General features: G+C 43.1%; 1 protein-coding gene across 3 annotated transcripts in view; it reads right to left on the bottom strand.

Moving 5' to 3' along the window:
• lrrc7 (leucine rich repeat containing 7) overlaps positions 1–13,073 on the bottom strand; it is a 146,938-nt gene that overhangs the window by 42,853 nt on the left and 91,012 nt on the right. For all 3 annotated transcript variants that reach the window (XM_088350533.1, XM_088350532.1, XM_088350531.1), the window contains 6 exons: positions 10,411–10,629; positions 10,220–10,342; positions 7,351–7,462; positions 5,684–5,897; positions 3,337–3,843; positions 885–1,109 (listed from right to left, as the gene is read on the bottom strand). In XM_088350533.1, the coding sequence (XP_088206659.1) occupies positions 885–1,109; positions 3,337–3,843; positions 5,684–5,897; positions 7,351–7,462; positions 10,220–10,342; positions 10,411–10,629 (1,400 nt within the window). The remainder of the gene's footprint in view (positions 1–884; positions 1,110–3,336; positions 3,844–5,683; positions 5,898–7,350; positions 7,463–10,219; positions 10,343–10,410; positions 10,630–13,073) is intronic.

Raw genomic sequence — 13,073 nt, forward strand, 5'->3', positions numbered from 1 at the left:
TAAAAAGAGACGGACTTTTCACCACACAACTCGAGATCGGCGTGCAGACGATAACTCGAACCGCGAGACCAAAACAACATCTGCCGGATCTGCCTGACGAAAAGTTTGGAGTGCGGTAAATCTTTGTTTAAAAAATGTAATCGGGTAATAATGACAATTTTGTGTCAAAAAAGTTGCGTCCCGGGGACGCACGTTGATTTGAGACGATGCGTCCAGAGCAAAAATGATGCGTCTAGGACGCAGGGACGCGGGCAAACGAGAACACTGCAGATCCGAACCTTAGTCCGGAATTTCCAGTAAATCTGACTTCCTTTCACTACATAACTACCACATGAAATCCGAGGCGGCAGACGCATGCGCACAGTAGCATCAAACCGATCGCTTCGTTCGCAATGAAAAAAAACCATACCGAGATAGAGGCTTCCGCGGCGAACTCGTTTGACTTGATTGATTTGCCGTTTCGTGATAGTCGGCGTATACCGGATGGTACCCATCATTGACAAATTTGCATTTTTCCGTAATGATTTCCTTGTACGTCGTACACGTCTTAAAATTCATAATGGGGCGGCAGTGGCTCAGGAGGTAGAGCGCTCGTCTTGGGATCAAGAGATCTCAATTCGCATCCGGCTCCTCCGTGTTACATGTCGAAGTGTCCTTGGGCAAGACACTGAACCCCCTAATGCCCCCAACAAGCAGGTTAGCGCCTCACATGGCTGCACGGCCGCTATTGGGAAATGTGAAGCACAATGTAAAGCGCTTTGGGAAGTCTTGACTTGAAAAGCGCTATATAAATGTAGATCATTTCATTTCATTTCATAATAAACATACTTTGTACGGCAAAAACGTACAGGTTGACAGGTACGAAATGGTATCAAAATATCTACCTGTATACTTTATAGGAGCCGATATCCATCTCATCGATGCTCTGGGACTTCTTAAACTTTGACCTTGTTTCTTTCATCATTGGAGACAGGCGATCAGAACTTCGACTCATAACCACGGTGACTTTGTTACCTCCGGAGACAGCAAGATGGTCCTTTCTGTTTTGCTCCCCCTGACTGCTGTGGTAGGACCAGCTACTGGGAAGAGGCCCTGATGATTGGTCCCGCCTTTGAACAAAGCAAAAAGAGTCTAAAGATTCATGCAACGAATGGTCAGGAAAAGGCAGAGGTGGGCAAACTACCGCCCGCGGGCCACATCCGACTCGCCGAACGAAAATGGGCAAAATAGAATGACAATTTATATAAGAGTAATAAAAAAATGTTATTTTACTGCCAATTTTGTTCCCGTTATCCCTTTGTGTGTCTACAACAAATACTACTGCAGAAATATGACAAAATCACTATGAAGACTAATATCAAATGTATTGCTTGAAATTAGAGACCGGGTATACAGTGGAATCTCGCTAGTTCGCGGTTCCACTTTTGCGGGTTCAGAGCTTCGCGGGTCTAAAAAATATACCTTACCTTCTCAATAAAAGCATTTATTGACTTGACGCCATTTAGCGCGAGCTTATGTCAACTGAGGCCACGGTGTGGACACTCTTGTTGTGAAGGGGAGGGGGAGGCCCTGAAACAATGCTTAGTCATGGAGAGTTACCGCTTCGCTCACCTCCCCCTCCTTCAACTCCTCCCACCTCACCCCCTTCTTATGTGGCGCTCAGTTTATCAAGGAGGAACTCGGCAACGCGACGTAAGTATATTCTCTTCTGTGGTACAAAAAAACTTCATTCTGTTAAAAAAATGTATTGGAACACTATGCAAAAATACATAAACTATCATACCTGTGTCAATTTGTATAAATATCTGTAAGTCGAGGAATTTGTAGTTCTTTAACACTGGTTCAGAGCTTTGCGGGTCTAAAAAATATACCTTACCCTCTCAATAAAAGCATTTATCGACTTGACGCCATTGAGCGCGAGCTTATGTCAACTGAGGACACGGTGTGGACACTCTTGTGAAGGGGAGGGGGAGGCCCTGAAACAATGCTTAGTCATGGTGAGTTACCGCTTTGCTCACCCCCCCTCCTTCAACTCCTCCCACTTCACCCCCTTCTTATGTGGCGCTCAGTTTATCAAGGAGGAACTCGGCGACGCGACGTAAGTATATTCTCTTTTGTCACATTTCATCTCAAGTTTGACTTAATTATACCAAAAGCGAGCAGTTGTTTGTACTCCCTAAACACGGCTAATTGTGTGTGGTTTCGTGGATTTGTTGTAAAAGCCGTTCGATGCCGCTAGCTAAAGTATGTTGTTATTGTCAGAAGGTAGCTCTTTCACTTTCATTAAAATGAACACAGACCATTTTTTAAACTGTTGTTTCCCAAAACGCTTCACAAACACTCATCAAATACCACATTTTCACAGTTTTTATTTTCAATATGTAACCGGTAGTGTTAACAAGCGAAATAAAGCGAAATAGCTGCATGTGGTTGAGAGCGGTTAATACAATCATACTGAATGGTTCGTAGTGGTTTCGCCGCAGTCCTATTCCGTGTACATACAACATATTTTACAGTTGTTTTTTTTTTTGTTATAACATGAATTTCACTCTCTCTCTCTCTCTCAACCCGTATTCTATATGGTGTACTGTATACAGGGGGGGTATACTGTATACCTGTATACGTTTTTTAAAGCATTTTTGAAGGGGCGCCGCTACTTCGCGGATTTTCAGTTTTCGCGGGTGGTCTTGGTCCCCATTAACCGCGAAAATCGAGGGATTACTGTACTACATTCCTTTCATTCTGAAAAGAAATATTGTAGAAATACTACAAAATTAGGGCAGCACGGCGGCGCAGTGGTTAGCGCTTGTGCGGCACAGTTCATGTCATGGGAACCTGTCGTGGGTTCAAATCCAGCTCCAGACTTCCTGTGCGGAGTTTGTATGTTCTCCCCGTGCTTGCGTGGGTTTCTTCCGGGCACTCCGGTTTCCTCCCACATTCCAAAAACATGCATTTCAGGTGAATTGGCCGGTCCAAATTGTCCCTAGGTGTGAATGAGCGAATGAGTTGTCTGTCCCTGTGTGCCCTGCGATTGGTTGGCAACCAGTTTAGGGTGTCCCCTGCCCACTGCCTGGAGATGGCTGGGATGGGCTCCAGCCCCCCCGCGACCCTAATGAGGATAAGCGGTGCGGCTAATGAGATGAGATGAGACTACAAAATCACTACAATAGGATAGAATAGGATAAAAAACAACAACATTTCTTTACATTTTGACACTCAGGGACAATGCTTCTGAAAATGCATTTATAGGTTATAGCACTGAATAAAGTAAAAACATAAAAATGCGTGACATACTGCCACAGATGGGAAACCTCAAAGGTCTGCTGCTTGACTTACCTTTGGTCTGCAATCTTGCGGTCCGGGTGGGGGCTTGACATCGGTGTCAGGTCTAATTTGGAGGGAAAAGCTGTCCTGTCTTCTAATGGACTTGGAGTGCGGGTCCAGTTCTGCCAGGGATTCTGGGAAGCTTGTGCTGAAGTCTGGGCTTCATTGTCTTGTGCGGATTGTTTGTTGCCGTGATAAGGAAGCGTCTGTGTGTCCAGCTCTAACGGGACACCCACAATTCGTTCTTGTCTTAAGAGAGGACGGCGGCCATGTGTGGACTGGCTCCGTGGTTTGGAACCCAAAGGTGGATTACCCTGGCTCGTGTTACACGATGAAGGATCTAAGGAAGACTCCTCAGCGTCAAATCCAGTGTTGTCATAGTGAGGGGCCTCAACCCAGTCGAAAGGCTCGCTCAGTGGACGCCTGTCTCCACGTTGCTGATTGCTCACAGAGGGGGGAGTTTCTCTTTGGGACAACAGGGGCTTCGATTCGATCGGTTTGGGAAAAGACTGTGCCAACCTGAATGAACACATGCATAAAAAAACAGATTTACTGGAAATTCCGGACTAAAGTTCAGATCTGCAGTGTTCTCGTTTGCCTGCGTCCCTGCGTCCTAGACGCATCATTTTTGCTGGGGACGCATAGTCTCAAATTAAAGTGCGTCCCTTTTTTGACACAAAATTGTCATTATTACCCGATTACATTTTTTTAAACAAAGAATTACCGCACTCCAAACTTTTCATCAGGCAGATCCGGCAGATGTTGTTTTGGTCTCGCGGTTCGAGTTTTTGTCTGCACGCCGATCTCGAGTTGTGTGGTGAAAAGTCCGTCTCTTTTTAGAAAACCGGCTTTTTCGGCTCAACTCATTCAAGAGAGCCGGCTCTGAAATGGCTCACTTGCTTTGATGCATTATATTACTAATTATGATGTTGTATAAAGAAGTTCAGAAAAAAAGGAAGTATAAAAGGAGAAAATTAAAAAAAGACAGGTTTGTGGTGATCCCTTTAATCGGTATATTACCAACAATAATTTGATGCAGTAAATGAATTAATAATTTGATGATTAAAACTGAATGAATGTGTAGATTTATATGATATATTTGTCACCGATTTACAAATTCAACCTCAATAACACTAAATTTTGGGGACCCATAGATCTCTGTTGGGACCCATAGATTTTTGAGCATGCGAGTCCCCGGGACTCATCACTTTTCAGAGGTAAAATGAACACTGGTAGATAAAATAAAGCTCTGGACTAGTTCATTAAAGAGTGAGAGAAAGAAAGAGATAGAGACAGAAACAGAGAGAACAATTGAAAGAACAATAGAGACAGAGAGAGAGAAAGAGAGAGAGAGAGAGAGAGAGAGAGAGAGACTACACATGTAATCACAACAAGCCAAGAGAGGATCTGTATATTTATATTTCTGCGCTTCCTCATTTGGGGGGCCCACACTTATAGGATGTGGTTCAATGGCTAAAATCCTGAGCCCATCTGCTGCCATCTCTTTGAATATGCCTACCTCGGGTCCCTTTCCTCAAATGGTTGGTCTATGCCAGGGGTCAGGAACCTTTTTGACCCAAAGAGCAAAAAAAACAAAAAATGCTTTAAAAAGAAATTGAGAGATCTTCAAAACAATGTGCGTGCAAAGTTAACTTAACTTCTTTATACAACATCATAATTCGTAATATAATGCATCAAAGCAATTGAGCTGTTTGAGAGCCGGCTCTTTTTAATGAGTTGAGCCGAAAAAGCCGGTTCCCTAAAAAGAGACGGACTTCCTTTCACTACACAACTACCACATGAAATCCGAGGCCGCTGACGCAAGCGCACAGTAGCATCAAACCGCTCGCTTCGTTTGCAACGGGGAAAAAAACAGAGATAGAGGCTACCGCGGCGAACTCGTTTGACTTGATTGATTTGCCGTTTCGTGATAGTCGGTGTGTACCCATAATTGACAAATTTGCGTTTTTCCGTAGATTTTCTTGTACGTCGTACACATCTTAAAATGCATAATAAACGTACTTTGTACGGCAAAAACGTACAGGTTGACAGGTATGCAATCCCCATCAGTTTTTTTTATGTATGAATCAAATTTTTTACCACTAGGCTAAATCATTCTCAATGTCCTCTTAAGGTGGTGGATAAAAGAGATGAGAGAGAAACAGTGATCACACTGCAGCATCCTAATAAGCTTCTCTGACCTTGACAAAGCAAGGACGGAGCGGCCTACACGCCTGGAGAGAATGGATGGAGCCAAGTGATGAGATGGAAGATTGATGCGGGTGACGGATGAAAGATGAAATAAAAAGCAAAATGGACGGCTGCGGGGAAGAGAGAGATGTTACATGTTTGTTTCTACCTGTTGGTCCAATGTATTTGAGGAGCTTGTTCCTTGCCGTGCGCCGCCAAGGAAGCGTTGTGTTGGTGAGCGTGAGAGTGAGGATGCGAGTGAGGGTTAGCGGGTGGGTTGGAGGAACCGGAGGACCCCACCGAGGGAGAATAATCCGAGTAGGTGGCCGAAGAGCCGCTGTGGTTCAGACAGTGGAGTTTATCCACCTCCTCGTCTGTCGATTCTTAAGAAGAGACACAAGACGTGCTTTCAAACATTTACTAGATGTTGAGCATCACAAAAACTAGAGATTGTTCCTTGGTCTACTCCAGCTTCGGTCAAAATAAGCCTGTGAAGGATTTTTATACATTTTAGTATAAAGGATTTTATACAAGTTACATTTATTGAATGCAAGGAAGATTTGTCACAGAGAAGGCTTAAGTTCAATGACAGGCCACGACGTTCCGAATGCAAATGTTTTGTTTAGTATTTCCCTCCGGGGATGAATAAAGTATCTATCCATCTATCTATCTATCTATCTATCTATCTATCTATCTATCTATCTATCTATCTATCTATCTATCTATCTATCTATCTATCTATCTATCTATCTATCTATCTATCTATCCATCCATCCATCCATCCATCCATCCATCCATCTATCTATCTATCTATCTATAACAGGACTCTGACGGAGAAGGCCAAGACGCAGAGGGCCAGGCGCTGATTTGATAATCGCTCGGGGTCTGGATATTGAGGCGACCAGGCGGCGACGAGGTGGAGTCCACGTAGGGAATCTCTGGCCCGCCCATGGGAGGAGTCGGCACGCCCATGGGAGGAGCCGACCAGTCAGCTTGGGAAAAAAGCGTGGGCCGGAAGAAAGGAAGAAGATCGATCGAGAGGGACAATCAAGAGAGGCTCGACGAAGAGCGACACTAATTCGGCTAATTCAATGGAATTCACTTAGTTTATTATTTAAGAAATTAAATCTGCCCCCGTGTGGAAATGCCGGTCTCTTGTTCATTTTTCCATAAAGAAACTAGCATATATTGATTTTTCGATTTGAATAATAGGCTTTATATACATGAACTAATATAACAATGTTATTTATTTATAAAAGAAATCATAGGTTAAGAAATGCGTGGCTGCCATGTTTGTCTGCCGGGGGGTTGCATACTGTGGCTCTGGTTTCGTTCACAAGACACAACGGTGCCATCTTGTGGTCAGATATTACACACCAGGGCTTTAAAACAAACATTTAATTATAAAAACAGGCTTAAAACGAACATTCAATTGATAAAGAAAAAGAAAAGCCTCTTATAAAATATTTACATTAAAATATTATCGTTGAATTTCACATGCTATATCACTTTAAGTGAAATGAAAACAATGTTTTTAACCAGCCAGACACCGTGGGTGCTCAGCACCCCCAAAGCTCTGAACCTAAAATTGCCCCTGACCCAGCAATGATTAGCTATTGTCAGAACAGTTCGGCGGGCACCTCATCCGTCCTCAGGGGGGCCCCCTAGTGCCCACGTAGTAGACTCCTGCTCTACACGATAGCAATCCGACTGCAATTTTGCACTAGAATTAAGCAGGGCATCAAAAATGTGCCCCAAGTGTTCAGTGCTGAAATAAATCGAGGTGTCATTCTAATTAATTCATGAACTTTATGACAAGAAAGAGTAATGGATCACCTTTCTTATCCTTTCCGAGCAGCACCACCTTTGGTTTGTACATGGGGGGTTCCACGAGGGTGGGTCTCATGTCGGAGATCCGGATGTCGTTCGGTGAGCCTCCCATGGAGTCCTGTTGGAAGGCAGTCATTGGTTGAGCGACATGAACTAAATCAGGGGTGTCAAAAAGGCGGCCCGCGGGCCGGATCACGCCCACCTAGGGATAGAATCTGGCCCGGGAGACAACTCTCAGAGAAGCGCAAGAGAAAAACGAGATGCAGGGTGAAATATACTCTCTCTCTCCCTTTTTCTCTCACTCTTTATCTCACTCTCTTTCACTCTCTCTGTCCCTCTTTTTCTCTTTGTTCTCTTTGTCTCAGTGTCTTTTTACCGTCTTTTGCACCTTCTCTCTTTCTTTCCCTCTCTTGTTTTCCCCTTCTCTCTTTCTCTTTTCTTTTCTCTCATTCTCTTTTTCTATTTCTCTATAGATTTCTTTCCCCTTCACTTACTATTTCTCTTTTTGTCTCTTTTGTTTCTCTCTCTCGCTCATTCTCTCTCCGTCTCTCTTGTTTTCCCTTTCTCTTGTTCTCCCCTTCTCTCTTTTTCTCTCTCTCTTTCACTCTCTCTGTCCCTCTTTTTCTCTTTCTTTGTTCTCTTTGTCTCGGTGTCTTTTTACCTTCTTTTGCACCTTCTCTCTTTCTTTCTCTCTCTTGTTTTCCCCTTCTCTTGTTCTCCCCTTCTTTCTTTCTCTTCTCTTTTCTCTCATTCTATTATTATTATTATTATTATTAATTATTATTCTCTTTTTCTATTTCTCTAGAGATTTCTTTCCCCTTCTCTCACTATTTCTCTTTTTGTCTCTTTTGTTTCTCTCTCTCTCTCTCTCTCTCATTCTCTCTCCGTCTCTCTTGTTTTCCCTTTCTCTCGTTCTCCCCTTCTCTCTTTATCTCTCTCTTTCACTCTCTCTGTCCCTCTTTTTCTCTTTCTTTGTTCTTTGTCTCGGTGTCTTTTTACACCTTCTCTCTTTCTTTCCCTCTCTTGTTTTCCCCTTCTCTTGGTCTCCCCTTCTCTCTTTCTCTTCTTTTTTCTCTCATTCTCTTTTTCTATTTCTCTATAAATTTCTTTCCCCTTCACTTACTATTTCTCTTTTTTTTTCTCTTTTGTTTCACTCTCTCTCTTATTCCCTCTCCGTCTCTCTTGTTTTCCCTTTCTCTCGTTCTCCCCTTCTCTCTTTATCTCTCTCTTTCACTCTCTCTGTCCCTCTTTTTCTCTTTCTTTGTTCTCTTTGTCTCGGTGTATTTTTACCTTTTTTTGCACCTTCTCCCTTTCTTTCTCTCTCTTGTTTTTCCCTTCTCTTGTTCTCCCCTTCTCTCTTTCTCTTCTCTTTTCTCTCATTCTCTTTTTCTATTTCTCTATAGATTTCTTTCTCCTTCACTTACTATTTTTCTTTTTGTCTCTTTTGTTTCTCTCTCTCTCTCATTCCCTCTCCGTCTCTCTTGTTTTCCCCTTCTCTCGTTCTCCCCTTCTCTCTTTCTTTGGTTCTCTCTTCTCTTCACTCTCCTTTTCTTTTTCTATTTCTCTTTGGATTTCTTCCCCCCTCTATCACTATTTCTCTTTTCATCTCTTTTGTCTCTCTAATATTGAAATGATCTGCATTTATATAGCGTTTTTCAAGTCAAGACTTCCCAAAGCGCTTTACAGTGTGCTTCACATTTCTCAATAGCGGCCGTGCAGCCATGTAAGGCGCTAACCTGCTTATTGGGGGTATTAGGGGTTCAGTGTCTTACCCAAGGACACTTCGACATGTAACACAGACCGGGATTCGAACTGGGATCCCTTGATCCCAAGACGAGCGCTCTACCTCCTGAGAGCTACTGCTGCCCCAATATTTCTTCCTCTTTTTTTTTCTTTCCCTGTAATCTACTAGTCCGGCCCCCGAGAGAATGTTTGTTCTGTCTTGTGGCCCCCGAGTTAAAATGAGTTCGACACCCCTGAACTAAATCATTTATAATTCAATGTCAAAGGTTTAATGAGGAAACAGTGTCTATATAAGTAATGACGTTGCTCCTGCTTCGCTATTGTAATGGGAATACTTGCAAAAAGTACCGTATTTTTTTTTTTGACAGATCCGTTTACTGTGTTGCGAGCGTGTTGCTAGTAGCGTTTTGCTACCCTTCACAGGCACGGTTTGGGATGAAAGTTATAATATTAATATTAAAGCTTTGAAAACTCTCTCGGTGTACCTTCTTTCTTTGTAAATATGTGTAACCATGTATAATATGTATTTGCAACTGTATATTTTTGTAATGTATTTATTTTAGAGACTTATTCTGATATGTTTTCCACGGGCAAATCAAAAAGAAGGGGCGAAAACAACGGGGGCTGACGGGAAGTCGAGTAAAGGTGAGACGTGTTTGTGGACGCAGCGGACAATAGTGGATATATATTTTTCCCACCCTTACTTTTGGAAATATAATTTTTTTTCCTTGGATTATTTTCAACGGGACCCGGACTCTGCAGGTCCGCATCAAACTTTAAGTACTGGTATCATTATCCATTTATTTTGCCGGCTGTAATTTTTGGACTGTGTATTTTATATTCAGTTACATTCGCGGGACTCAAAGTCGTGTTTGGGTTAATATTGTGATTGTGTTACATGTTTTAACGTGGGCGCATGCGGCTTATGTACAGGTGCGGCTTGTGTAAGTACAAAAGCGGTTTTCCTCTTAAAATGTGGTGGGTGCGGCTTATAATACGGTGAGGTTAAAATCACTTGTGAAGGAGGGTGAATTTATCAAAGACTGTTCAAGAATGCTAGACTGAATATTTTCACTCCCAAATCTGGACCCCCGCTTTGTCAAAAGCTTGGACACCCCTTCGTTAGACGTACCTCAGAGCTCTCCGTCAGATCCTCTTTGTCCTTCCTGTTTGGGATGTCAATGCCAGAGTTATGCATGGATCCCTGATCCATAAGCTGCGTTTGAGAGAAGTCCTGCATCTCTCTGTCCGTGACCTGGCGAGCACAACGAAACCCGACAAAACAGTACTTCCCGTTTTTAGGATGCAGTGTGTTTTTTTTACCTCTTTGGGGGGGAGGGGCCACGGCGGTTCGTACGGCTCTTTACTGCGGTGTGTTAGTTCTAGGTTGGTTCCTGCTGAGGTGGCAGTGCCCGTGCTGAGATGGTGCTGGTGGCCATGGCCGGCATGAACGTTTTTCCCTACCAGGCTTTGCACTGACTTGACCATGTTTTTCAGGTCTTCTGGGTAAGGTGTTGGATAGCGTTTGAGGTTTATCTCCACCTGGTAAGAAATGAAATATTCTTTGGAAATTAAACTACAAATTATGCTCAGAAGAAGACTATTTTCCTGGCTAAAATCATGACATAAAAGCCACAGAATTAAGATTGCTGGCTAGAAGACATCTTGGACGATTGCATCAGTCTAGTTTGTTGAAAACGTATCCATAGGATCAGCAACTGTTTCTGGCTGTCTTTAAGGCCATTTTAGAGTACCTATTAACTCCTTATCGTGTCTGTAAATTTGGTCTATAATCCCAATCCAAGGCGTACCCAAAGTCCATTGAATGCTGTTCTTGAACCCTTTGGAGAATATGGACGATTTTTGTGTCTCTTTGAAAGTTACTAAAGATTTGTCCTAAATTGAAATATTCACTCACGTGCTACTAACACTGAGTAATCTTAAATTGAAACACACAGAAATAGAAGGTATTTTTTTCTCTACTGAATTTTGTTTTGCAATCGAATGCCTGCAGATGACTTTAGCTTGGGCATCTTAGCTGGAAAACAGCTGGGACGATAGCTAAAGACTAACATGGTGTCACAAGCCAGAAACGGAGACAGGACCCAATAGCGTTTTATGTAATAGCAGTGCTTCTTCCACGATCCGATGATCGTCGGACACGGGGAGCTGATGTCGAGCGGGGATAGTCGTGGGCGGCGGGAAAGCTGGTCGATAGCCGGGACGGGGGAGCCAGGGCGGTAACGAGTCCAGAAAAAAGGTCGGCAACAAGTATCAGGCAGGACACAGGGCAAAACAGGTCAGTGGTCAGGATGGCAGAGCAGGGCGGAAACGGGTCCAGAAACAGGCCGGCAACAGGTAACAGGCAGGAGAAAACAGGGCAGGAGATTGTCGGAAAGTACAGCGCTTGCCTAGCTGAAAGCGTAGGTTCGCAGGACAGTCTGACAGCTTCCTTTTGGAAGCCGGGGGTTTAAAAAGAGTCAGGGAGCCAATCAGCGACCAGGGCATTCGCAGGTGCCCCGAATCAGCAATCATGACACATGGTCCCAGGTCAAAGTTGATTGCAATCTCAAAAACTAAACATCATTGTTTTTATACATTTTTCTTATTACAAGAATGTAGTGTGTTCTTGACTCTAGCAACCTCCCACTAGGAGGATATGGCTCCGGTACATACATACGTTACATATACATACATTGACTGTTGACTTCATACAAACTTGTCTTAAGGCGTTAAAAGTGTATGAAAACCTGTTTAAAGTCCAACCTTCGTGCAGCCCGAAGAAAGCTACGTTAGGCTATGGCTCCAAATGGGCGATATATTAACGTAACATGAATGCCATTTTCAAAAAGGGAAAGATCATTAGATCCCCTTCTATTCAATCTGGAGATTCCAGCCTTGACGCGGCACATTTTTTCTTTATTTAAATCCCCCCTTGAATCTCCATCAGCACAAAAGAAGCTGAGCTAGCAGCGCAGACAGTAGGAGCTAAGCAGGCAGTCCAAGCTAGCAGTGCGAGCTGTATGAGTTAGACTAGCCGCCCGGGCAATGATAAAAGAGCTAGCAGCTTAACCTGAGCTAGCAGGCGAGCCGAGCTAGGAGGTGATCCGAGCTACAAGAACAGGTCGAGCCTGGGGTACAAGTAATGCTCGCAATGCCAGCAGCGATAGTCAAGCTAGCAGGTGAGCTGGGCAAGCAACATGATTTACAAGTACCTTTAACCCTGAGTCTGTACGATATCACCAGTCGCTGAAATGTGTCATGCCGCATATCATTGAAAAGCCAAAACTCCTGGGATTCAAGATATGATGACCATTTCAAAATATACAAAAACATTATTATCAGTCTGAAACAAGATACCTGAAAACTATAAAGCCAATGTAATTCACCAATTAGGCCCCCGGGCCGTCATAAACTTCGTTGAGTGCCTGCAAAAATGGCTTTGTTATATCCAGGACAATTCAGAGATTTTAATCGTGTAAAGTATTTACTCTAAAACACACAATAATGCTAACAACAAAATATACAGCCTAAAAGTATATGTGCTTGGTTGGACCTTTCTAGGAGTAATCCGTTCATTTTGCTCTAAAATTCCCCTTTAGAAATAAACAGACTCAGAAAATTATTCCCATTACGGTTGTTAGCCTCTGACCTTTTGAATAATACCACTCTCGGCCAAGAGCAGGCTTTTTTCCACGATCCACAGCCTATACGAGCCTGTTTGATAAAGGGAGATCGCCTCCTGTAGTTCTGAATATCTATCTTCAGCCAGTAATAACTGGTTTGGATGATAATTGACAAATTGGTTAGCTAACGAAATACCCAAAATAATTTTAGGCCATTTTCCGGTTGTGTATCCAAAGTAATTTGTGATTCATCTTTACGCGGAAGTGCGCACACTCATCGATTTGACCTCTGCAAAGAGGAGTCAAACATTTACAACTCTTTCAGAATGTCTAAAAAATGTCCAAAGTAAAATACACGTT

This window comes from Urocampus carinirostris, chromosome 12 (assembly GCF_059441175.1).
Source record: "Urocampus carinirostris isolate Australia breed hairy pipefish chromosome 12, RoL_Ucar_1.0, whole genome shotgun sequence".
In the NCBI taxonomy this organism is placed as follows: Eukaryota; Metazoa; Chordata; class Actinopteri; order Syngnathiformes; family Syngnathidae; genus Urocampus; species Urocampus carinirostris.